This window comes from Anser brachyrhynchus (assembly GCF_964034855.1).
Source record: "Anser brachyrhynchus genome assembly, chromosome: 5".
In the NCBI taxonomy this organism is placed as follows: Eukaryota; Metazoa; Chordata; class Aves; order Anseriformes; family Anatidae; genus Anser; species Anser brachyrhynchus.
The window spans coordinates 12,073,093-12,098,538 of NC_137699.1; the positions used below are offsets into that span (position 1 = coordinate 12,073,093).

The window sequence follows — 25,446 nt, forward strand, 5'->3', positions numbered from 1 at the left end:
CACACTTTAAAAACTTTATTTATATAAAAAAATCATTTTGTTTGAAAAGCGTTATAAGAGTGTGCACAGGAATCAGACAAGGAACAGCAGGGTGCTCCTGCCCCCCCTCCTCCCTCCCCCCGGAGCCAGCTCCCCTGCCCACGGGGAGAGGAGGGAAGGGGGAAGCTGGGCTGTGTACTTGGGTGGGGTTTTTTTGGTTCATCTGAAATTACAAAATTAAAAGGAATTAGTGTTTTACGTAGTCAAAGGAAAAGAGAAGTTAGACCCCCGAACAGAACCGAATCAACGTGAGGGGCGCCTGGAGCCAGAGGGGGCTCAGCCCCGGGGCTGGGAGGTGTTTTGGGGCCGGGGGGTAGGCACACGGGGGCCTCCCCCCTTCCATGGGGGCACTTGGGGTGAGCTGCAGCCTGGCGAGGGCTCCGTGGCGAGTTCGTAGCCGTGCGGGGAGGCTTCCAGTTGCACAGGGAGCCTCAGCCTCCCCACTTCACCCCCACCATAAACAAAAAAAGAAGAGAAAGTCACAGCACGGAGCGTGCTCCCCACCACCGCAGCGAAGAGGACAAGGCTGCGTGCCCCCAGCACAGCCCGTCCTCCAGGGGACAGGGCACGGAGGAGAGCCCTGCTCCCCCTGGGACTCCCAAAAATTGGGCTTCCAGCATCGCCGCCGACAGCTGAGGCTCCCGGCAGGAACTCAAGCCCACCGGTAGCCCAGCAAACACCCCCTCACCCCAGCCAAGCCGGGCAGTACAATTCAAAGAGCTATTTCACAGTGGCAAAAGAAAGGCACATGTCAAGAGGAGGCTGAGGGGCACTGCCGCAGGCGCCCGGGGTGCAGGGGGGGTCCTGGCTCGCCCCGCTGCTCGTCCCCTGGCAGCCCGGCTGGCCGGCCCGGCGCACAGCACTCCGCTACTTCAGCCAGTTCCCTAAGAAACCTCGCCCCAAAAAGCCCTGCCGCATCTCCTCCTTCCTTCCTTCCCCTGGAAGGATCGCCCTCGGGCAGGGGAAGCCCGTCCCGCTCCCTCCACACCAGCCTTCTTCACACCTACGGGTCCCTGCTGGTACAGGGGGCCCATCCAGCCCCCCCCCACGACTCAGATCCTTCTTCCCACGCCCCCAAAGCCTCCTATCTAGAACAAAGCGAGAAAAAAAGTTATTGCTGTTTCTTCTTCGCCTCACACCCCCGTGACTCCAGCCTCCTTCGGACTCCAGTCCCACCACCAGCGGGGAGGGAAGCTCCAGCTGTCCGAACAGCCCAAGCTGCGGAGCGATCCCCCCCGAAATATCTCCTATAGGCAACAGAAGGAGGTCGCGAGGCCTCTGTCCCCGTCCCCGCAGTCAACTCCAAACAGAGGGAAGGTGTGGGAGGAGAAGGCAGCTCCTGGTCAAGGCGGAAGGCTGGAGTCTTTGCAGCATCGGTGCCGGTCGATCCCGACGGTCAGGCGGGAGGGTTTGGGGTTCGCTCTCCGGAGGAAGGTGGCGGCGAAGGACAGGGAGGAAGAGTTATCGGTAAAGTCGTCCCAGAAGAGGGAGGTACAGCTGCCGAGAGGAGGCAGAGTGGCCTGGGCTGCCCCTCGCGGGACCGGGCCAAGTCATTTGGCTGGCTAGTTGGCACAAACAGTCCAGCAAAAAAAAAAAAAGGTAAAAAAAATCAGTCCAATCCACCACGAAGTTATATATTTATATATATATAATATATTATCAACCCAAAGTGAACGGAGGCAGGGATGGCAGCTAGATCTTCTGCTGTGGAGAGAGAGAGAGGGAGAGATGTTAGCACACGCAGGGCAGGGGTGGGCGGCAGAGAGGTGTCCGTGACCCCGACGGATCGAGCAGCAGCAGCAATCAGAGCAGGATTTGGCTGGGCAAAGCACCCCTACGAGCACAGCAGGATCTGCCACCGCTTCAGATTGGGCAGGGCACCGCGGGACATACCGACACGGGGCAAGGCACAGGGGCATCCTCCTCCGCCTCCTCTGCCTCGGGCCGCGGCTCCTGCCCCTCGTCCTGCTGCAGACACACGGGGTTAGTGGGGGGAAGCGGGCAGGGTTAGTCGCGGGGGCCCACATCTCCCTCCTCGCGGCGTGCCGTCCCCCGCACCCCTGCCCAGGTGGCTCTTTGCCCCTCGAGAGGAGCTGCTCACCATCAGCGGCGCCGCCTTCACTGGCTCCGTGTCCCCGAGGTCGCCGGGTCGCTCCAGCGTCCTGCTGTGCTCCATCTCGTTCAGCGTGGAGTAGTTGTCTGCAGCGAGACAGGGCAGGGTCAGGGAGCGGCCTCCTCCCCGCAGGAGGAGGGGTCTTCCCAGCACGCCGGGGCAGCGAGACGCCCTGCTTCCAGCCCCTTTCCTACCTGGTCCCATGTTGCTCATCTGGATCTCCTCCCGGGAGGATTTCTTGTCTAGAAGCGGGGGAAGACAGCAAGTCAGGCACGGCCCCTGCAGCCGCCGCCCACCGCGGCTGGAGCAGCCCAAACCCAGCTGTGGCCTCAGCACTGTCGGTCAGGGGCGCTCTAGGGCCTACGTGAACCCCAAGCATCATTTCTAGCCCCAACAGCTCAAAGCTCAAACTGATGGCCTTGTGTGAGCTCCCAGGGAACCTGGGGTGAAGAGCAGGACGGGAGCACAGCCCGGCTGGGTACCGACAAGGTGTCTGGCGACAGGGACAGGTGCCAGAGGTGTCCCTACCTGTTTTTTGGTTTCTGTCGATGAGAGGCAGGGTGCTGTCATCAAATGAGTTGCCCCCCTGGGTCCGAGAGGCGCTGTTCAGGTTCACCTGGAGCACCAGACAGTGACTGCTCGTACTTGCCCAGCACGCACCACCCCCCTCCAGCCCCTACACCACCAGCCCTAACGGTGCTGCCCTCCCACAGCCCTCGAGCAAGGGGCCTGAAGCAACCAGAGGGTGCTCCACAGCCCTTGGGCGCACCCACGGCACCCGAGGGTGGAGGTGGCCTGCCTGGGCTGGGCCAGGGCAGCACCCGGCCCCAACGAGAGGGACAGCTGAAGCTTTTGGGAAAGGAACTGAATGCCAGAGGTGGTGCAGACTTCTCTACTGATAGATTTTAACACTCTGGGCTTAACAGTTTGCAGTTTCCCCCACATACACCCCAAAGAAATAGGGGAGACCTTCAAGGGTCTCCACTCCCACCAGCAAGGCAGGAGCTGCAACCAAGCCTTGCAGAGCTCCAGGAGCCCCTTCTCCCTGCTACAGGACCCTACCTGTTGCTCCCACCATAACAGGGCACTCCCCCATCAAACCCCATACCTGGAAATCTGACTTCTTCCAACCTTCCTTCTCCAGGGGCTTCCGCAGCTCTTTGTAACCCCAAACCGTCTGCAAGACGAGGGCAGCCGCTCGGACCTCCCTCTCTGAGCGGTTCCTAGGAAGAGGCAGAGGAAGAGAGGTTTGAACAGCCACGGCCTCGAGGCCCCTGGAGGAGCCCCTCTCTGCCCCCACGCCGCCCTTCAGGCAGGGCATACCCAGTTTTGTTGATCAGCACCAACTTCTCGATCCCCTGCGTTTCCCGCAGCTTCTTGGCGGCCTCGAGGTTCTCCGCGATGACTTCGTTGATGGTGTTGAGGATGGACACCACGGTGTCCTCGGAGAGGTTTTTGGCTGGGGTCTGCTGGCCTCCAGGCAGGTTCTTCACTAGGCTGGGGATCGCGTGTTTACCTGCGAAGGGGAAATAACTGGGCGTAAGTAAGCAAGGAAAAGGACAACGAGGTGTCAGGAATGAATTTTGATGCGCAGGTTGCTCCGGAAGAGGAGCCACAGCCCAACACAGGGCAGCCACCGTGCCCACGCACACCCTCAGCCACCCAACCCAGAGGAAGCTCCTGCCCGCGCCAGGTGGATTTGGGGGGCAGGCTGGAGCTCCCCAGCAGCCCTCACCTATCAGCTCTTTGTTCCGCGAGTCCACAGCCAGGTTGCGCAGGGCTCCAGAGGCCGCCTTCACCACGCGCTCGCTGTCGTTGGTCAGGAGGTCAGCGATGGCAGAGAGCCCCTTCTCCTGGCGGAGCGCCGAGCGGATGTACCGGCCGTACTGCGGGGCGAGCACAGCACCACGGCGTGAGGCTGGGCAGGCGCAGCCTCATCCTGCTCCCGCGGCGGGGGACGCCGCTGGGAGCTTTGCTTGTTGCTCCCCGGTGCCAGACCGAGCCCCCCCAGCCACACCAGGGGGACGTGCTCCCCACATCCCCCCCCAGCTCCGTGAGGCGCTCACCGTCCAGCTGCCAGCACACAGGTTCTGGATCGCTCCCGCCGAAGCCTCTAGAATGGCTGGAGTCTTGCTCTCCTTCAGCAGGGAGATGTATATCCGCACCACCTCTGGCTGGAACAGGAGCTCGTAGCCTGCCGGGGACAGGTGGGGAGCAAGGGCTCACTGAAGGGCTCTGCCAGCAGCTGAGACCGAGCAGGCTCCTTGTTCAGAGGGGTACTGCTGGGACACCAGGCCTGGAGCCGTTACGCACGCTCCGTGCTCCTTGCTGCTGGGATTCGTGGTGCACAGCAGGGCAGGCTGTCCCCCAGCATGGGAAACCACAGCCCAGAGCAGGGAGGCCTCAATTTCAGCACAGCAACAAGCAAGGGGCAGCCAAGAACACACGGAATAAGCCTGGTTCAGCCCACCCTCACGGCCTGCAGGCACCCCAGCGAGCAGGCAGGCATCAGGTCTCCAAGCATCAACTCTTTTTCATGAAGACATACTCTGAGAAGGGGCTTCTAGAGCAGTGTTTGGCTTTCTTCTCGCCTCACCTCTGATATAAACTCACTACACAGCGGCCAGGCAGCAACGGGGCTGCTATCTACACTTAGGAAGCCAGATTTTCCATCTTGCTGTGGAGTTTTCCACCCATCCTGTCTCCAGCTGTGGGGAGGGATGATGCCAGCCCCAGAACACAGGTGGCTGCTCAGCTTTCCGGCAGACGGCTGCCAGTTCTGCCCCCAGCCTAGATCAGCCTAAGGAGTGACCACCGCTTCTTGGAGCTGCTCACCAGGTCAGGTCTACCCTAAGTTTCCTTGTGATTCTTCTGGCCTGAAGCTTCACTCTCCCTGGAGACACCAGGGTACCCCCAGGAAACCCAGGGGGTTTGGGGCAAAGGAGCTGAACTCAAGCCCTAGGCCAACAGCCCAGAGAACGGACGGGATCTGCAGCCCTCGAGGTCAGGCACCTGCCTTGGAACAACCCATCCCCACGTTCACACTCCTCGAGACAGGATATTTTGGCTTTAAGTCCTGCCTGCCCTTCATGCCCAGGAGAAGAACAAGCAGGAGAATCTGCAAAGTCTGGGAGCACAGTCAAGGGGACCTTTCCCAGGGCTGTGTCACCACACTGTCCCTCACTTAGTTCCTCGGGCAACGGCTCCCTCCACAGCCCAAGAAGCCAGCCCTGACCTCCATCAAGACCAAGAGGCCTCCTCACGGCTGCCTAGGGCAGAGCTAGCGCACGTGGGCATCCACAGACGCACTCTGCCCGTCTGAGAGGCTCACTTCAGCGGGAAATCGACGCTGCTCCTTTCCAGACTGCTCGGGAGAAGCAGCTCTACGCACTCAGGCCCTGTACAAACACCAGGCAACATACCTTTGGCTGGAGTTGTTCTTTTGGGAAAATCCACTGTGTCGGCACCAGGGTCTTCCGGGAGCTTTTTACCTTCAAAGGGCAAGCACAGGGGCATGAGACACCTCTTCCCACCCACGTCAGCCCAACAGCTTTTTGCCTTTCTTTTTTTGCGAGAACGAGCCCAGAGGCGAGCTGCTGAAGCTACCAGCGTGTACCAGGAAGGGCCACCAAGGGCATCAGGCACAGTGCAGGCAGCGCGTGGCCAGCTGAAGGGGGACAAAGAGCCAGGAAAAGCACCCAATCGAACCAGGGACAAATTAAAACTGAGAGCACTCACCTCTGGAGAACCACTCGTCTATTGGCGAAGTGGAGAGGAGGACAGGAGAGAGAGGAGGCAGGAGGAGAGGAGTGCCAACAGCGTCATGGGGCAGATCATTTGGCAAGAAAGCGAAGGGGAGGGACGACACAGGAGAGAAGGGAAGGCGTGGAGTTAGCAGACGTCCATCCACCACCATCCCACCACCACAGAAACCCGCCAGGGCGCCGTTAGCTTGGGCCAAACGCCTTGGGCGAGCCGAGCAGCAGCTCCCAAAGCCAGGGGAGGAAGGAGCCACCGCGTCTCCAGAGAAAGCCGCGCTTTAGCCTTCACACGAGAGATGCCAGAGGAGGAGCGCAGAGATCCCAGACCACCCTCGAGCCCCACTGGAGCCGAAACAAATCTGTGATGCCACCTCCCAACGAACCTTTGCCCTTCTTGGCACCGAAGCAGCTTGCGGCGTGGGGCCCGGTGTTGTTGGTGGGGACCAGAGGTGTCTCCTGGTAGCGCTCGGCATGCGGGATCTCACGGTGGACTTGGTAGGACAAGTTCCTCAGCAGGCACACGCAGTTCTCCACCAGCTAGAGGGGAAGACGGAAAGCTTTACTCACAGCAGCACGTGCCCAGCACACGGTTACCAGCACAGCTTCCAACCCAGAGCTGGCTAAACTGGGGCCAGAGGGACGTGCAGCTCCATTTCAGGAGCACACCCCTGCCCAAGGGGGGCACGGCCGGTCCCTGCTGAAAGAAGTTCACACCCTGCTGGGCCAAAAAGCTCTCTGCCACAAGGAAATCAGTCCAAGGCAAGGCTCAACAAAAACTCAAGCCAACGCCGGCTCAAGGCAGATTAGGGAGCCCTGAACCAGGGGGTATCAGCGTGGGAGGAGTGAGACACCACAGCCCCATTGGAGGCCGAGTATTCCCAACACCAGCTGCGGGCTGAGAGCCGGGCACCTGGTCACACAGCCAGCAGGGCACGCCCCACACAGGCTCTCTTCCCAAGTAGAGATCACAGGAAGGTGATCCTTTTTGTTTTTTTTTTTTTCTTCTTTTTTTTCCAGCTTGTCCCATTTAATTCCTTCCCCAAATCCCTTCCTTGGGAGGAACAAACCCAGCTTCAGCCACCACGAGCGGGCAGAGCACTACGGACACTGGCCCCGCTCCGCTGATGCTGGCAGCACCCCACCGTGGTACCTTGCTGTCCGAGTCCTTCTGGCCGATCTCAGACTGGATGATGTATATCAAGGCGTCCACCAGGCCGTCGCATTCCCGCAGCTTCCGCCGGGCTTCGCTCCGCTCGGAGCTCACGTTCCTGGCGGGCAGGAGAGACCCGTCACGGGGGAGGGCAGGCAAGGAGCAGCACACACCCAGCAGAGCTCAAGACCCCCCCGGCTTCCCTCCACCAAGAAGAACTCCCCCAAAATTAAGGGCTGCATCACCAGTAGCTGTCCCAGGAGAGCAGCCCCGCTGCAGAGAGCACGGCTGCTCCCATTTGGCTTTGTGGGACTGCTACTTCCCAGCCGGGGAGCAGCGTTACAGCAGCCCAGCCCACACCAGCTCTCTTCCAGGAGCCTGCAGCCCCCGTCCCGTACCTGAGGCAGCCGGCAGTGTTGGTGAGCACCGACTCCCACTCGATGTGGCGGGGTTTCGAGTCCTCGTTGGGCTCTCGCTCCCAGCCCGAGCGGGGAATGACCACCTCATCGGTCAGGGCGTGCAGCGCGTTATCCACGATGGCCATCTTGATGGAGTCGTGCGAGGACAGGTTCCACAGCGTCCCTGCAGGGGCGCACACAGAAGGGGCAGTCAGACCACGGGGGCTTTAAAAGACTTCCTTGTGCCTCCCTCCCCCTACAAATCGGCCCCTCCCCGCGGCCGTTACCTGTGATGACCTCCGTGAGGTCCATGTCGTGAGCCTTTCGCAAGAGGCGCACGAGGGCCGGCACCCCGTCGCAGTTCTTGATGGCGATCTTGTTGTCCTGGTCCTTTCCGAAGGAGATGTTCTTGAGCGCCCCGCAGGCGCCGTAGTGCACCTCCTTCTTGGGGTGGTCGAGGAGCCCCACCAGCACCGGGATGCCCTTCAGCTTGCGCACTTCTGTCTTCACCTTGTCGTTGCGGTAGCAGAGGTGCTGCAGGTAGGCGGCGGCGTTGGACTTGACGGCGTCCAGGCGAAAGCTCAGCATGGCGATCACCTCCGGCAGCTCCGGCTGGCGCCAGCTGCCCGGGGCCGGGGCCCCTTTCCGCAGGCTGTCCAGGCTGGCCAAGCTGCCCCGCTCGTGCTGAGCCAGCGGGGCCCAGTAGTACCGGTCGGGAGCCACTTCGTCCACCAGCATGTCCTCGTAGCTCCTAGGAGAGGGAGACAACAGGCATCAGCACGAACCCGAGGCGCTGGGGGCTGCCGTGGCCTCCCCGGCCCTGCAGGAGACGGGGGAGCACGCGCAGGATGCAGTCGGCCTCGGAGCTGGAGGGGTCCAACAAGGGAAGGGAGCCGGGCTGCAGAAGGGCGCTGTGGCACCCTCCTGGTCCCCTGAGCTGTACGAGGCCCAGAGGGAGGAGAGAGGGCACCCCCAGGACCGCTCAGGAGGTCTGTGAGCAGCCCCAGGAGCAGTTGCAGTCACTTCCCACCCACCAGACTTAGATCCTGGGCCAGACACCGGGTCCCGATCTGCGTAACCTCTACAGCAGCAAGACCCGGTCCTGAGGCGGGGGCAGCTCGCGCAGCGCCGCGGATACCGAACGCGGGCCCGTGGCCACTAGAGGGCAAGTTGATCCCACACCAGGACTGCTGGGAGGGCAAGCCACACCGAAGCGCCCAGGCCTCCAGAGCGGCCCCGTGCAGAGCCTGCTGCGAGCCAGGCTGCGACACCAGCGGGCACGGGGAGCACCCAGCCCGGTCCCGTGCCACCCGCGTCCCTGCCGTGCCACCGTCGGACCTGCCCCACAGCACTCGCGGGCAAACGCGTGCCTCCCGACTGAACCGCTGCCCTCGTTTCAAAGGGCAAAGCCTCACCGGAGCTGGGCTCGGACCGCTTGGCCTGCAGACAGCTGGCAAGAGGCACGGGGGCTGTGCCGCGGCCCCGAGCGGGTTCGGCACTCCCCAGAACCGCCGGCACCGGGAGCAGCAGGCAGAAGCTGCGGGGACACGCAGCCAACCCCCCACGCCTTGAGGGGGCACTGAACACCCTCCTCCACAGCCCAAAGCACACCCCGCACAAAATCCTCCATTCTCACCCCATTTTTAGTCTCTGGCAAGCCAGCCGTGGCCACCTTGTGAACACCATCCTTCCCCCAGCCAGGCATTCAGCCATTTCCAGCAGGCGGGGATGGGAGGAGACTTGGGGCTTTAACAGAGGGGCCTGACCACTGCTGGCACGCCGGCTGTGCCACGGCGATGGGGGTCCCCGAGCTCACATCTGCCCAGCCACCCCCAGAGCTCCCCAATCCCATAGAGGAAGCTCCAGGACCACCGAGCAGGCAGGGAAAGTCACAACCAAGGACGGCGACAAGTTCTGCTCCCTAGGACACCACTTACCCTGCAGCCTCTGCTACGGGGCTTGCCAAAACCACACGCTGGGAGCTGCTCGGGGGAGCAGCCGCCTGCACAGCCACGTCCTCCTCAGGTGCTGCCACGCAGCAGCCACCCGGCCGGGCTACCAGGAGGGGCTCGGCAGCCTGCAGAGCACCACGCTCAGCACATCACACCAGCACCGACGCCATGCCCGCAGCTAAAGGGAGGTGTGGGGGGCTGGGGTCAGCCTCTTTTCGCAGATAAGCAGTGATAGGACTAGAGGGAATGGCCTCAAGCTGTGCCAGGGTGGAAATTAGGGGACATTTCTTCTCAGAAAGAGCAGCCAGGCACTGGGACGGGTTGCCCAGGGAAGTGGGGGAGTCACCGTCCCTGGGGGTGTTCAAGGAGAGGTTGGACGTGGTGCTGAGGGACATGGGTGGGAGGGGGATGGCTGGGTGATCTTGGAGGTTTTTTCAAACCTTACTGATTCTACGAAATAAGGCAGGGGCAAACCAGCTGCCAACACCGCAAATGAGCCACCCCAACACTCGTCAGCACAGCCCACAGCCGGCCTCGCTCCATGCCAGGCCTCCCGCACCCCAAAAGGGAGCTCCTGCCCGGCAGCCAGGGGCATTCACCACCTCCCCCAAACGATACGGGGCAGCGAGGCGAGCGGGAGCAGCGCTGCTGAGCCCCCTTTTCCCCCTCCCCTGCTGGCGGGGGGGCTCCAAGCCAGGCCGGAGGGGACGTGGGCACCCCCCAGGCAGCGCACGCCGCGCCTGGCGAGCTGCCTACCTGAAGGAAGCCATCAACAGCCCGGCCCCGGCTCAAGACAAACACCTGGGAGGCAGGGGGTGGGACGCTGAGCCCGCCCGTTCCCGTCGCTGCGAGCCAGGCGAGGGAAACTGAGAAGGCAGGGGGCAAGCCAAGCTCAACAGTCGCTGGATTCCAGGGATTGCTGCCATCGTTATCGGCTCGCGCGGGGAGGGAAGAGCCTGCAACGGGCTGCGCCCATCCCCTCGCTCTGTGCGAGGACAGGAGGTGGCCTGGAGGGGCTCGAAGGGTCCTTGTCCCCCCCACCACCCCTCCGGAGCCCGAGCCCAGCTGCACCCAGCTCCCCAACTCCTTCCCTCCAGGATTTAGGGGGCGGATGGCGAACAGGCAGCCCCAGAACTACCAGCGCTGCCTTTCTTTCCACCGGCGGCTCGAGTCGGCGGGGGCAGCGCCGTGCCAGCTCTCCCGCAGCCAGCGCGGGCTCGGCAGCGCGGGGCGGGCTGGGGAGACAAACCCCGGAGCACAACCGCCCCGACTGGTTCCACGCGGCAGCAGCAGCAGCAGCGCTCATGCTGGCACAAGCCAGAGGACAAAGCTGCTCCTTGAGTCACCGCGGCAGCCGAGGGCTGCCGGGGATTTACGGGACACGCCTCGAGAGACGACGGATCTCTGTCAGGGGCTGGCAAACACCTCCTCTCCCTCCCTCCCTCCCTCCCTCCCCAGCTTCTCCTGCACGTCCTGGGAGGCTGCGACCAGCCTCTCCTGCCCACCTGTGGCACCCAGACGTACGCACGTCCTCCGGTCCTGCCTGGTACGTGCCACGAGCCCGTGGCAGCCGCGGCACCGGGCAGGGAGCACCACGGGATGCCTCCAGCGCGCCCGAAGCCCACCGAGCCCCTGCTCTGCTCAGCAGTCAGGCTGGAAGAGCTGCCGATCCCCCCCAGCAAAACAAAACGAGGGTGAGAGGAGCTGCGACTGCCGAACAGGTCGAGCAGCCTCTCCCACCCTGTGGGAGCGCTCCCCAGGGCGCCGCAGCGCCTCCATTGCCCCGGCACCGCTCCTGCGGGGCTGGCTCGGCGCTCGCGGCTCGGCGAGATTGCTGCTGCTGCTTCCAGGACGGGGATTGTGCCCCAGAACCGGTACCAGGCACGGTGACAGGTGTGATAAATGAAACGGGGCATGGGATCGATGCCCGATCCCACCGCCCAGCTCCCTCGGAGCTGCCGCCGCCGCGCCGGCAGAACGGGTAGCATGGAGGAAAGGGCCCGGAGCTACGTCCAGCCACCCCGCGGAACTCCTCGCTGCAGGACGACCAGCTCAATTAGCCCTGAGTTTTAACCACCAATTAAGCACGCAATTAGAAGCGGATGCAAGCTCTCCTGCACGAGCTGTGCTCCTGACTCAGCACATCGCGCGGTCCCCGCGCGCCTCCTTCGAGCGCAAAGGGAAGGAAAAGGGACCCCACGGAGACCCCCGCCCCAACACCCGCTGCCACGCGCGCGGTACCCCGATACCTGAGCCGACGCCGGGGATCGGACGGGGTCCCTGCCCTCCTGGCCGTGCCGTAGTCCGACATAAGCCCGTAGTCCACATCGTCGAAGCCCACGCTGCGCTGGTCGTCCTCCAGGCCGTAGGGCTCGGGGTGGAAGTGGTTGAGGTCCATGTTGCTGCCCCCGACGCGCACCTGGGGCTGGGGGCCGTAGATGTCCTGCCGGCTGGGGGCCCGGTAGGTGTCCATGGAGGGGCGGTAGCGCTCGTCGATGCGGGTGACGCGGGACAGGCTGCCGTAGCTGTGGTCGCTGCCCGGGTAGCCGCCGTCGTCGTAGGGGCGGCCGTAGCCGTCGGGGTAGTGGTAGTTACGAGGCAGCGTGGCCGTGCCCGGCTGGCTCAGGTAGGTGCCGGGGCCGCCGTTGCCGTTCTTGCGGAAGTTCCTGTCCATCGTCTGGACGTAGTTGGTGCCGACGGGGGAGGTTTCCAAGGGTAAGCCGTCGGGCCCCAGCGGGACCTGCTGCACCGTCCGCGTGGTCACCGTCTTCACCACTTTCTTCACCTAGAGGGACGGGCAGAGGGCACGTGAGGGAGCGCTGTCCCACGCCACAACCCCACATCCCCAGAACCCTCCCCCAGCACCTCGCCCCGGGCAGATTTCACAAGCCGTGGGACGGCAGTCACCCCAGCAGGACACCAACCCACCCAGGCACGCCCCAGGCCCGTACCGTGGTCTCCGTGCGCCGGGTCGTCCCGTCATCCGACGTCTCCACCGACACCACGGACATGGCTCCTTCGGGGTCCTCCTCCATGGTGTAGGTCTCCTCTACGATCTGGCCCGGGTCCTGCATTCTGGGGATTGTGCTGTACAAGAGGTGGCTGTGGTCCTGGGGGAACAGGGGCGCGGGGTCAGACCCCAACACCAGGCACAAGCCTTTCCCTGGGAGACCTGACCCATCGGGGGACTCTGAAATCCCCTTGCACGGGAGGGTGCACCAACAAAAACACACCCCAAACCCATTCAGGCCAGGGTGGCTGCCTTAAAACCACAAGCGTTCCCTGTCCCAGCTAGGCGTGGGACACGGCCAGCCCTGCCCCAGCACCCCCCGTGCCCCCACGCAGCGAGGAGGCTGCCTGCAAACAGAGGTTTCCCCTTACCTGTGGTCCGTTGAGCTTCAGATCTGGGAATTTCTGCCTTTCCAGGTCAGCATCGCCCAAGAAACGGCCGTTCTGAAAGGCACATCGTGACGGCAGGCCGGTTACTCAGCTGCTGCCCCCTCCCCTGCCAGGACCCCAAATATCCTCTCTCTTTCCTCCGAGGCCCTGAGCCGGCCGCCTCCTGCTCCCGACCCCGCAGCACACCCCGCACGTCGCTGCCAGGAGAGGAGCACGGCAAGCCCCTGGGAGCACCCCAACACCAGAGCGTGTGTCTGAGAGCACTGTCCGGACACTTCTTGACCTCCAGCAGCTCGGTGCCGCGACCACTGCCCCCGAGAGCCCGTTGTAGTGCCCAACACCCTCTCCGAAGAGCCTTTGCTCCCGGCAGCACCGCCTTTCACTGCCAGAAAGGCAAATGCCTCCCGCACGACACCGCGCACAGCCCTCTGAGAACACCCCCAAACAGAGCCCGGGAGAGGAAGAAGCGGACAGAGCTCTCCAGCCGAGGCAGACTGACACATTTCAAGCCCTGCGGAGAAGAGGCCTCCCCCAGCCCCGGTTTAGCTCCTCCAGGCACAAAAACCGAGACCCCAGGAACTCGCCCACGGCCACGCAAGGAGGCAGACACGCGGCCCTACAACAACCGCCTTCCAAGGAGCCAAGCGGGGAAGATGCCCGGGTACTGACCGCGGCCAGCCTTCAACGCGCACAAAGAGAGACCAAGACCTGAGCCGACCTGGTGTGAGACCGCCCAGGCCACCTCCGCGTCCCCAAAAAGACACCGTTTGCCCAGGTCTGTCTGTTTGCACGCCCCCAATCACTCGTTCCCAGCCACGCGCAGCACCAGCAGCGTCACAAACCAGGCCAGCCCGAACCATCCTCACGCCCCACAGAGGGAGCCGGGCCCGGGGCTGCCCTCCTGGAGGCAGGCTCGAGGCGGACAGGGGGCTCGGGAGCCTCCGGGGCCGCCTCTGCCGAGGTTTGTTTTTACCTGGTGCCGCCGGGTGAGCGTGCCGTTGGCCAAGCCCGGGCCGGCGTCCTGCGGGGAGACCCGGACTCGTTCCAGCTGGGCCGAGACATGGCGCCGCTCCTCCTCCAGCGCCCGCGTCAGCTTCTCAAACTGCGCCTCCTGCTCCTTGACGGAGGCAAGGATGCTGGCGGTCGACTCCACTTCCGAGTCGTCCATGGGTGCCGGGCGCCCAGGGTGGGCAGGGAGGGGGCGGAGGGCGCGGGGAGGCGCAGACGGAGTCGGCTCGGTGTCAAGGTGCGGGGAGGAAAAGGGGAGCCGGCAGGGGAGGAGCCCCGCTCCTCACTGCGTGTGATTTGGGGGGGGGGAAAGGAGGAGAGAAGAGAGGGCAGGAGAGACTGATTTTATTAAGGCAGGTTCTGAGAACAGGGAAACACATAACTCATGTCACTAACACCCCTTCCCGCCCCACTGCCAGGTCGGAAGAGGGTCTCAGAGCCGCACGGCCCCAGGCAGCACTCGGCCGCCCCGTGCCCAGCACTAAGCTTGGGGAATTGGCACGTTCGGGTCAGGCAGCCCTTCTCCCCGGCACACCGCACGGGTTCAGGAGGGCCACGGTGTGCTGGGGTTTCTCCTTGCCGTGAGGGCTGCAGGAAGCTTTCCCCACCTGCAGCCGCTGCCAGGAGAGCAGGGCACGTCCTGGGCCCGGAGCAGAGCAGGGACAGGGCTCTGCAGAGGGAGCAGGGCTCCATCCCCCCCCGCTGCTGCCTCCAGGACCGAGGGACACGGCTGCTTTTAGCACGCTGCCTCCTCCCCAGGGCAAGCAGAGTGCGGTGGGGAGACAGCCCTGGCTCTACAGCTCCCTCCAACCCAAGAAAGGGAGCACAGGGGGGACAGGAACCCCAGAAGGGGACCCTATAAACCCCTGTGACGGCTGCCAAACCCCTGCCACCCTCCAGGTCCTCAGCGGGGCTCTCAAACCTGCGGCCAACCTCAGCCCGCTGATCTAGGGACAGTCGTGGACCCCTCCGACACCCCCTCCCGAGGGAGAACAGCGAGCACGCAGACCACAATCAACGTGTACTGGCAGAGAGAGGCAAATTTGTTCCATACAGACCTGTCGGAGGAGGAAGCTCGGGTGTGATTGGCAAAGGCACGGGACAGCCAGGTCTAGGCGCAGAGAGTCATGGCAGAGAGAGCCCAGCCACCACAGGGAGGAAGCAGGAGGGAAGAGAGCTGCAGGGACAGCAGGAGAACGGGGTCAAATCACAGGGAACTTCCAGCACGAGGCAGGGCAGGGGGCACGGGCTGGGCAAAGGGGCTCCTCTCCTCCTCCCCCCTCCCCTCCGAAGGGGGCCAGCACGGCCGCGGGGTCGGTGCCGGTCCCGCAGCACCCGGCGCCTCCGCCTGCTCCCCGCTGCCGGGGAATGGCCCAGCTGGGTCCCGGCAGGCCCACAGGAGGCTCTCCCAAAGCCACGCAGTCACGGCAGGCGTGTGGGGACTCGTCGAAGCCAGGCAGCCGGCACAGGAACTGCTTTCCCACGGTCTCCAGCGCGGCTTCGGCTCTGCCCACCCTCCCTCGCAGTGAGGCAGCACCCCGGCACTGAGGGGACGGGTATCGCTGCCCTCCGCAGCCCCCCAGGACCAAGAGGACGGGTGTTGCTGCCCCCCTGCAGCCCCCATCCCGCCCAGCTCCTCGTTCCCTGCCAGCCCCTGCAGCAGACGCTGGTTCAGGAGCCGAGAGTTGTTTTTCCCCCTCCCTCCTCCTCAACCCTTATCTATTTCCCACACTATGTCAAGTGTATCCAGATGAAACCCTTCCTAAAACGCCTCCCCCGCTCCCCAAAAGCCCACGTGGGGCGGGCAGCAAGCAGCCGCCCTGCCCGGTGCTACCAGACCCCGTGGCACCGCCGGGACCGAAACGGGGGGGATTTTTTTCTTTTATTTTCCACGCGCTTCGCAGGCTGCCCGCAGCACATCTCGCCATCTGGCTGCTGCCACCCCGTAACCTGCCCTCATCAATACGAAATTCGCTGCTTCCACCCGTGCCCGCGCAGTGCCCAGCGAGGGGGAAGCCGTGGCGCACGCGCACAGGGCTCTGTGCCCCAGCCCACGTCGGCTGGGCGCCCAGCGGCCTGCCCACCGCCACCCCTCCTGCCCGGGGAGCCCCGCCAGGCTCCAGGAGGCACCCCGATGCGACTGCTGGCTCCGGCACGCAGCTTTCCGCCCCTCCCACCTTGCAACAGGGATGCCCTAAGGGGTTTTTTTTGCAACAGACCTGCTGCCCGGACCTTGTAAGGCAGCAGCAGGCAGCGCTGCCCCTGGCTGCCCCGAGCTCTCACCTGCCCCACATGCCCAGCAGATCTCTGAGGAAGGTGTGGTGCCGCCCCAAACAGTGCCGCCCCAAATTCCACCCCCAGATTGAGCACCCCGCATCCACAGGGGCTCCCCAGCCCCTAGGGCTCTGCAATGCCCGCGTGGGTGCTGAGGTTTGCAGGGCTCAGCCCCCGCCGCAGGGGCTGGCTGCGTCCCCCGGGGGTGCGAGGCCCCCAGGCACCAGCCCCAGAGCAGGGCGAGCGTTTCCTTGCCCCGTCCCACCTCCACGCGTCCCCTGGGAGCTCGGCCCGTAACGGGGCCGCCAACAATGGAATTTGTGGGGCTATTCAGGGCCCCAGATAAGGGGCCAGAGCAGCCGTGAGATGTTTCCTTCCTGTCCCTTCCACAGGGAGCGGAGCACAACAGCAGGGGGAAGGAACAGCACCGCTCCCTCGCCCGCCGCCTCTCCTTTTTTCCCCCCCACAAACGCCCCCCCCTAGCCCCGGCAGGGGGCTGCCTCCATCGATCCAGGGTTAATCCCCAAACCGAGGGGGAGCAGGAGGGAAGAGGAGATGTGACCCCAGCGGCCAGCAAGCCGCCGGTGGCAGCTCCGAGCCAAGCGAGCCGCATCCCGCGAGGCAGAGGGTGAAATTCCAGGCATCGCACTGTGCCCAGACCCCCCCCGGCCTCTGAAGATAAAACTACAGAGCGTTTTTCCAAAGCCAGACCGTGACCAGCTCCGAGGACGGCTGCAAGGAAGCCTTTTCATCATGAGAGAGGCACTCGCTGACACACCCGTTACTTAAAAACCCAAGCAAGCCAAAAATATTTCAGCTGGCTGGGTTCAGGGCAAAAACAAAACAAAACAAAAACGAAGACAAAACCCACCCCGGGCACAGGGGGCACCGCGGCAGCGACCCCAGCGCCGTCACCACGAGGCGGTTCACGTGCAGAGCTTCCCTCCCCAGGGCCCCACAGCAGCCTTCCCGCTCCGGCCGAAGCGCTGGGACCAGCCGGGAAGCACCTGCAGCGCTCCCTCCGGGACGGAGCCCCCGGCCCCGGGTGCCAGGCCGCCGTCCTGTCCCGGGGGGGAAGGCGGCTCTCGGGGTCCCGCCTGCCCGCCGCGACGCGCTCGGTACAAGCAGAAGCCCCGTTAATAATTCAAGCCCGCCACGGTCCGAGCACTCGCGGTGCATTACGCTCGCTCCGCGCTGCTTCGCGTCCCCGCTAATTCACCGCAGGCTCCTGGTCAGGCTCAATTAGCTAAAAAAAATGAATAATAAATAAATGAACCAGCATCTCCAGCATCTCTCCATAGCCCCGAGAGCAGGGTCTGGGCTCGGAAACCAACCCCAGAGCTCGCGCCCGCCCCAGCGCAGCAGGATGGCACGGGTTTGGGTACAGGACCCGTGGGGATCCCGATTAGGGGGTGGCCCCACGGGCTGGTGCGGGGCCGGCTGTGCCCGAAAGCAGGCAGCAGGAAGGAAGCAGAAGGGACTTTGGCCAGGCTGCCGGCCGGCCCTGCCCGTGCGGGAAGAACCAGCTCGTCGCAGGCGGGTCAGCCACCGCCCCGGGCGCTGCCTGCGCCGGCACGGACCCACCCTGCCCCACAGAGAGCCCGGCCCGAGCCACGGTGGGAGGGGAGGGGAGGGGGGGGAAAAAACCCCGCAAGGAGCGGCCGCCCGGGGCTCTCCTCGCCGCTCTCCTCCCTCTGTCGCGTGCAACTGGTCCGACCGGCAGCGGGATGCGAGGCCTGGCCCACCTCGCCCGCCGCCTCGTTTGTAGGGCCGCGCACCTAAATTAGGAAAGCCTGGATGGGGAGAGAGAGAGAGAGAGAGGGAGTTACCTGCGGAGATGCAAGCAGAGACACACCAGCAGGCCCTATAAGGGAAAGGGCCGGCGGCCAAGGCAGGATAAGGAGGAGAGAGATAAGAGGCAGGGTGGGGCCCTGCGCCAGGCTGCGGGGAGGAAGCAGCCCTGACTCCCCCCAGCCGGGGCAGGAACGCACGATAGGGATCGGGGCCCGAGGACGAGGCTGGGAGACCCCCCCGGGGGGCGCGGCGGCCCGAGAGCAGCAGCGGGTGCCCTCTGCCAGAGCCGGGGCCGCGGGGGCTGCCCCCGAGGAAGCGGTGAGGAGCAGCAGGGCCGGCCGCAGAGGGCAGGGCTCGCCGCGCTGGTATGCCAGCCATCCGGCCCCGCAGCTGTCCCCCGCACCCGCCGGGGGGGCCACCGCCAGGAGCCGCCACGGCAGCGGGGACGCGGCCCCCGAGGGGCTCCATGGCCCGGCCCGGCACAGCACGGCCTCGCAGCGGCCGGGAGGCCCGAACCCGAGGCGGGAGGCGAGGACGAGCGGCCCGTGGGGCAGGACTGCGCGAGGCTCGGGGCAGAGCCCCCCGTCCGCCCGCAGCCCCCACCCCGTGCCCGGCCTCGGCCCCTTTCCCGCCAGCAGCACCCCAAAGGGCCCCGCTGCTGCGTGCCCGCAGCCCGTCCCCGGGGGACACCGGGGGGGCGCCAGGCCCGGGCTCTCCCCCGTGCCGGTGCCCCGGGCCCAGCGGTTTGGCTGTCGGGAGCCGGGGGCAGCACAAAGGCGGCTCTCTCCTCCTCTCTGTGGGAATTCGCAGCTGAGCGCTCGGCGGGGACAAAGGGATTTATTTCACAGGCACATCCCCAGCCGGCCTCCCTCCCTCCCCCCGGCCTTCCCGCTTCCTGTCACGGTAGCACCAGACCTCGGGGGCACAGCAAACAAACAAACACCCAGCGCCGGAGTCTGGGAACGGGGCCAGAGCATTCCTGGGACAGGCCGCGCTCCGGCGGCCAGCGGGCTCCGGCTTCGCCCCAGCGGCTCCCGGCCCCCCGAGGAGCTGGGGGTGAAGCAGCGGGACCGGGGGGCCTCCCCCCCGGCTCTCCGTGCCCTGCCCCGGCACTACGGGGTGTCCTCCCGCACGCCGGGCCCGGTGCCACGTGCCACGCTCCGGCCGCCCCGCGGCTCTCCCCGCACCGGGCTGAACTTTCCCACCCGGCCGCCTCGCGCCCTCTCCCCCTCCCTCCCTCCCTCTCTTTCCCCCCCCAGTAAAAGCAAACAGCAGGCTGGCAGCGAGGAGATAAGGGCCGCGCCGCAGGGCCCAGGGAGCAAAGTCCCTCTGGGTGAAATCACGGAGGGACCAAGCGCGAGCGCAGGGGCAAGGGCACGGCCCCCGCCCGGGGGCACAGCTGGGTCCTGGGGGGCTCGCGCCTGCCGCTGGCTGGCCCCGAGGGGAGACGCTGCCCCCAGGGGCTGGCGTTCCCCGGGGCACGAAGGGAATTTGCCCCCCGAGCCACAGGCACGGGCATCCCCGCCCGGGCCACAGCGCGGCACGGCGTCCCTGAACGGGACAATGCGGATCTCGCCCCTTTCCCATGTCCTGGCCCTCGCCGCAGTCACGCTTCCCTCTTCCCAGCGAAGCCACTTGAGATCATTTCCTCTCCCGACACCTGCAGCTGCGGGTCCCCGAGGGGCTGGCCCTGCCTCCGCGCCGCTTACCCGTGCCCGAGGGCTGGCCAGGGCACGGGGGGACCCGGGGGGAATTAACCCGGGGGGAATTACCCGGACAGCGCCACGCGCTAGGAGGGCACCGCACCTAAAACACCAGCCAGCCCCATCGGGAACACCCAAATCACCACAAAACCAGGACGGTGGAGGGGGGCAGGAGCACAAAGCCCCCCTGCGGACCCCGACGGGGTGCCCCGTCCCCCCCGCCCGCCCCAGGGCCGAGCCCCGCACCCCTGGCCGGGCTCAGCAAACAGGCAGGCGCTGAGCTCATGTTTGGCGTGGGAGCGGCGCGCGAGGAATCGCTGAGATTAAGGCGAGCAGCTCGATGCCGGGGGCGGCAGGACGGCCTCCCCTCGCTGCGGCCAGCCCCGGCTCCCCGGGCAGGTAGGGCTGAGTCACGGCACCCGTCACCTGGGGCTGGGCAGGAGGAGGCGGGCGGCGAAAAGCCCGGCGTGACCTCATCTGCTGCCCCTGCTCTCTAATTGCACGCGCGCATCTGCTCTCCGAGAGGATTTCGAGGGCCCTGCCAAGAGGGGTAATGAATGGGTGAGGGAAAACCATCAGGGAAGCGTCAGAGCCAGGGATGGAAGCACGGCGGGGGGACGAGGGCTGCGGCAGGGTGAGGGCAGGTCCCGTGCTGTCCCCTCGCCGCACGTGGGGTGCGGGGACTGGCACGAGCCAGCACTCACACGAGCAGGAGACAAAACCAGGCAGCAGCCTGCACCCTGACCACGCTCGGAGGGACCGCGGGGCTTCGTCCTACCGCTGGTGGTGCTCCTCGGGCTGCCGGCCCCCGGGTCCCGCCGTCGAGAGGCAGCTCCGCAGGCTGCCGCAGGAGCCGAGGGCAGGAAAGCCGCGTTTCCTGGTCAGACAGAAGTGACGCCACGGCTTCCCTTTCCCGTGAGCTGCTAAACACCGCGTCCTGCCAAGGGCCGCTCCCCGCCGCCTCCGCCCCGCACGCAGGCACCGCCGGGGGCACGGCACCCAGGAGGGGCACAGTGTCCTGGGGTGTCCTGGGGGGTCCTGGGCTCGCCCGCGGTGGCAGCACGCCCTGGGGCGAGGAGCAGCCTGCAGGGACAGGGCGGCAGGTGCCACAATCCGGCCCCAAAGAGTCTGCCGCGGGGACAGGGCTGTGCCCGGCAGGCCCTACAGATGGGCTCGGTGTCCGCAAGGCTTGGGCGGTGATATCGGGACCCCCTAACCGTCAGCGGGGGCACGTGGGGCTACCAACACGCTGTGGGGTTTGGGGTGGGACAGCAAGAACTCAGCTCTGCTGGCAGCACCGCAAGCGTCCCTCACCGCCGCTTGAGACAGGAGCCGGGCAGAGAACAGAGCCACGCAGACGGGGGAGGACCCAGCCCACCTGAAGCAGGGGATTTCCCCCAAAAGCACGCCGCGCCGTCCCCCCGCTCACCCCGCGGACCCCGCTGAGCAGCAGGCAGGAGGACGAGGTGCCCCCGGCTCGCCGCAGGCAGCGCGCGGCGAGGCAGGCCCGGCAAGCAGCGACACGCTCCCAAGAATGCAACGCGTTGCTCCGCTGGGCAAGGGGCCTGCCAGCAGCACGCAGACGCGACCGGCGACCCACCCTCGCGGGTCAGAAAAACTGGTCTTGGCGGTCCGCCGCGCTCCCCGGCGCTGGGACGGCACTGGGAGCACTGGTGGGGAGGCAGCCCGGGGATCCGGGAGCGCTTCTCAGCAGGACCGTGGTGTAAAAGGAAAAAAAAATAGGGAAAAAAAACTAATGCGTCAGCTGAGGACAGAGAGACGCCTTCCTCCTCCTGGCCAGGGTGGGAAGGGGTTCTGCGTATTCAGCCCCTCCAGGCCGCCCTGCTCCCGGGGGGATCCCACCCATCAGCCCAGGTCCTGCTGCACGGGACGGGGGTAACGCAGCCCGTCCTGCTGCCTGCGCCCTGCCTCCAGCCCCCCGGCACGCGGGGAGAGGAGGGCCGCGTCCCCCAGGCTCCTCGGCCGGGCCGGGCAGGGGAGGCGGTGAACTTTGAGCAGCCTGCGCTGCGATCGGGGCCAACGCCCCGGAGGAACGGGAGCAGCCGGGGCTGGGATGCGGCCGGGAGGGCAGCTCCTGCCCGCGGGAGGGAGCCCCGCGTCGGCGGGCAGCGGGTGAGGGCCGCTCCGTGCCCAGCGCCACGCCTGGCACCCTGTGCTCCTTACTCACCCCGGCCACCGCCCCGTCTCACCCCGCCGTGCCGCGGGGTTTTGATACGAAACCAGGATCTGTCTGCACTTCCCCCCCCGGGGGTAACCGGGGCAGGGAGCTCCCGAGCCCACAGCCAGGGCACAGGAACGGGACGGAGCTCGTCCACCCCACGGCTCTGTCCCCGCGGACACGTGGCCCTGCGCTCAGCCCGCGGTGGCAGCAGGCGAGACAATGCGAGCATCTATTTTGGGTGGAAAGGCGGGCAGATTAGCAACAGACACGAGACACGTAGGAGCCAGACGCGCTCATGATCCAACGCTACAGTCATCGGCCTGCTGCTGGGAGTCCCCGGCCTCTGAGGAAACGGTGCTGAGCCCGTCCATGGGAGGACGGCGGCCCCGAAACGGCCTCGGCGGGGGGCACGAGAGCTAACAGGGGGTTGTGGCCACCTCGGGGAACTCCGGGACTTTGTTCTGCAGGCTGTAAATCCAGCCCCTTTCCAGCAGCCTCGTGTCGAGGCGCATTCCTGCGCTCCGTGCCAGAGGACAGCTTCCTCCGCCCGCCGAGCCCCGTGTCACACACCGCCCTGGGTCACCCCGTGGGTTTGGGGCTGTCACCGCGGCCAGGCGGCACCCCGCTGCTTTTAGGGACCCCGACCGGCCCCAGTTCTGCTTCTGGCCGTCAGGGATGGCGACGACGGGCAAAGGCAGCAGCAGTGCGGGGACCTGGGTCTCCGAGGCTAGGCTGGGAGCGCTCTACGCCCCTCGGGGCCACCACCCCAGACAGCGAGGGACCATTACGAGGGGGTGTTGAGAAACTCAAGCAGCACCCTAAGGTCACAGGGGCTGGTAAGCTATCTCGAGAAGCCAACAGCCAAGATCAGAGGCAGTGTGGAGACGGTGACCCGCTGCATGGAGGGGCTGGGCCCTTCACCTCCACCTCCCAGACCATCCTGAGCGACGGCAGGACCTCGAGGGCTGCTGGCCCGGGGACGTGGGCCCAGCCTTGCAGCCAGAAGGAGGCGGCTCACCCCTCTGCAGCCCACTGAGGAAGGGCTTTCATCCTCCCACCCCTTCCAGGAAGGCTCCGCGCACGGCCCCGGCGCATCACGCAGGACAGTCGTTCGCATGCAACAGCGTCCCGGCCAAGTTCAGCCAAGTGGAAGGAGAAAGCTTTACCAAAGGGGGAGGGGGTTTTTTTAAGGGCGGTCGTTTTTTTTTTTTTTTTTTTTTTTTTTTACCACCACCAAGAACCTGCCTCAGGAGTGCCAGGAGCAGGATGGAGCAGGCAAGGTGAAGCGGGAAGCCCGCGGAGCCCCCTGCGTGGGCTCCGGCACCTCTCCCGGGGGGCCTGGAGGTCGGGGTCCCACAGCAGAGCCCCGCAGAGCCGTCACGCACAGCGGCACATGCCGCAGGAACGAGACCCACAGCCTCCACACGCCGCCAGTCACCGGCCAGCCGCTCACCCCCGCGTCCACGACAGCTTCTTGGGGGAAGAAGGCACAGAACCAGCCGCCGGGAGCACAGCTGCACCCCGGCTACGGGTTCCCAGCGCACCCAGGTCCCAGAGGTGCTAAGCTTCACTTCTCTTCTCCGTACCAGGTGGAAGACAAGCTTACTCCCAATTTTCTTATTTCCACACCGAGGCAGGAGGCCAGGCAGCTGCACTCCGACACCGCCGCCGTGCCCAGACACCCTGCTCTCACCACCCAGCGGCGGGGCAGAGGACAACCCAAAATCTAGGTGCCACGGCCCCGGGACAGCAGCGCCCTGCCACATATCCTCGCGAGGACAGCGCGGGCCTCCCACGGCTCCTCGCTACCCCCATCTCCCAGGCCGCACGGCCGAGCTCGGGCACCGAGCCCTTCCCGGAGAGGGAGGCACCTCGGCGAGACCCACCCCTCGCTCGAACAATCACAGGAAGCTTTGTTGTCCGAGCCGCCTCGCTCCAAGCCCAGGGGCATAACGGAGATGCCCCGCTCCCAGGCGGCTCGGAGCTCGAAGCCCTCCCACCGAAACTTCCACGCTTTCGCCCCAAAGCGAGCCTCCTCTCCGCAGCGCTCCGCCGGGGCACCCACGGTGCGGGAGGCGGATGGTTTGCGGCACAAAAGGCAGGGGGAGGCCAGGCAGGAGGGGAGGCCGCTGCCCTGCTGCTCGGTGACAGCGCAGCTCCGGGAACTGCGAGCCCAGGGCCGCGGGACCCGGTTCCTGGAAGCGCTCCAGTGTCACTTGTTAACCCGTGACCCCAGCGGGGGTGTATATATATGTATGTGTGCATGTTGGGTTTTTTTTATTGTTATTGCCCAAGACGGGAGCTACGCGGACCTGCCGGGGAGGACGGGGAGCCGCTGCGCCCCACCCCGCGTACTTGACCCTCCCTAGGCACACAAGTCCCCGGCCCCGCTCGAACAAAGGCGCGGACACAGTGCCCGCGAGCAGCGGGACGGGGAGCGCTCCCCGGGCCTGCCGCCGCTCCTGGGGGACAGGCACGGCCCGGGGGTCCCCCCGCTGCCCCCCACACCCCCCCCGGCCTCCTCCCCACACAAAGAGGAGGAGGAGGAGGGCGGGGGGAGGAAGGGCGCCGGGTCCCGCTCGCACCGGGCCGAGCCCGCACGGTCCCGGGGGCAGCTGGCACGGGGCGGCCTTTGTTGGGCGGCCCCAAACCGGGGGGGGGGGGGGGGGGCACCGGGGGGCACGGCGCGGGGCCTCGCGGCACCTCCGGGCCCTGCCCCCGTGGGACCGGGGGCAACAAACCGGGGGGGGAGGGGAACGAAGCGGGGGAGGCACCGGGGGCTGCCCCCGCCCCGCACCGGAGGCGGCGAACGGGACTTACCGCGGCCGGGCTCCTCGAGGGGAACGGCACGGGAACGGCCCCGGTGACGGGGGGAGTCCCCGGGGGGCGAGCAACGTAGCGGAACCGGAGCGGAACCGAATCGGAAGCGGAGTGGAGCCGGAGCGGGCCGGGCCGGGCAGGGCCTCGCCGCCGTGCGCCCGCCGCCGCTCCCGCACCTAAAATGGAAGGTGCTGCGGCGGGGCGGGGGGCGGGGCGCGGCGGGGGCCGCCCCCTGACGTCATGGCGCCGCGCGCCAATGGCGGCGGCTGTTGTAGAGGGGTGAGGGGCTGAGGCCGCGGGGGCGGGGCGAGGGGCGGGGGGCGGGGCGAGGGGCACGGCCCCGGGGTGGCGCCGGGGGGGGGGCGGGAGGGCGGTGGCTGCCGGGGCTCGGGGAGGGGGTACGGGGGGGTCAGGTGGGAGTGGGGGGACATTTCTGCTCAGAGAGCAGCCAGGCGTTGGGACGGGTTGCCCAGGGCGGTGGGGGAGTCACCGTCCCTGGGGGTGTTCAAGGAGAGGTTGGACGTGGTGCTTGGGGACATGGGTCAGTGGGGGACATCGGTGGTAGGGGGTGGTGGGGCCAGGTGATCCTGGAGGGCTTTCCCAGCCTTAATGATTCCAGGATTCTAAAATTCAAGGGATGAGGTCTTCAAGGGATGAGGGTCTTCAGGAAGTGGAGGTCTTCAAGGGGAGGAGGTCTTCAACGAGTGGGGTCTTCAAGGGTTGGAGCTCATCAAGGGTTAGAGGTCTTCAGGGGGTGGTGGTCTTCAAGGGTTGGAGGTTTTTGAGGAGTGGGGTCTTTGAGGCATGGGGTCTTCAAGGGTTGGGGTCTTCAAGGAGTGGGGTCTTCAAGGGT

General features: G+C 66.0%; 1 protein-coding gene across 19 annotated transcripts; it reads right to left on the reverse strand.

The window, feature by feature from the left end:
* On the reverse strand, positions 1-24,794 carry CTNND1 (catenin delta 1). 19 transcript variants are annotated; one of them, XM_080592461.1, is made up of 21 exons: positions 24,594-24,794; positions 14,879-14,997; positions 13,786-14,106; positions 12,795-12,866; positions 12,365-12,523; positions 11,663-12,198; positions 7,749-8,212; positions 7,462-7,645; positions 7,064-7,181; positions 6,297-6,450; positions 5,891-5,908; positions 5,575-5,643; positions 4,219-4,346; positions 3,888-4,038; positions 3,476-3,668; positions 3,261-3,375; positions 2,681-2,768; positions 2,347-2,394; positions 2,141-2,238; positions 1,933-2,004; positions 1-1,740 (listed from the first exon to the last, which is right to left on the reverse strand). In XM_080592461.1, the coding sequence occupies exons 3-21, from the start codon at positions 13,978-13,980 to the stop codon at positions 1,732-1,734; spliced, it is 2,871 nt and encodes a 956-aa protein (XP_080448587.1). In that variant the 5' UTR covers positions 13,981-14,106; positions 14,879-14,997; positions 24,594-24,794; the 3' UTR covers positions 1-1,731. The 19 variants fall into 19 exon arrangements, with proteins under 19 accessions (XP_080448587.1, XP_080448586.1, XP_080448585.1 ...); XM_080592460.1 differs by having other exon boundaries at positions 1-1,743; XM_080592459.1 differs by having other exon boundaries at positions 1,933-2,007.
* Between the last annotated feature and the right edge of the window lie 652 nt (positions 24,795-25,446).

What these genes read in the sequence shown, in the direction of transcription:
- CTNND1 (XM_080592456.1), bottom strand. Translation starts at nt 13,980, where the DNA reads ATGGACGACTCGGAAGTGGAGTCGACCGCCAGCATCCTTGCCTCCGTC. An exon ending in TGAAGCTCAACGGACCACAG is followed by an intron (nt 12,524 to 12,794) that starts GTAAGGGGAAAC and finishes CTGTTCCCCCAG; the next exon opens with GACCACAGCCACCTCTTGTA. An exon ending in GGAAGAAGTCAGATTTCCAG is followed by an intron (nt 2,769 to 3,260) that starts GTATGGGGTTTG and finishes CTGGTGCTCCAG; the next exon opens with GTGAACCTGAACAGCGCCTC.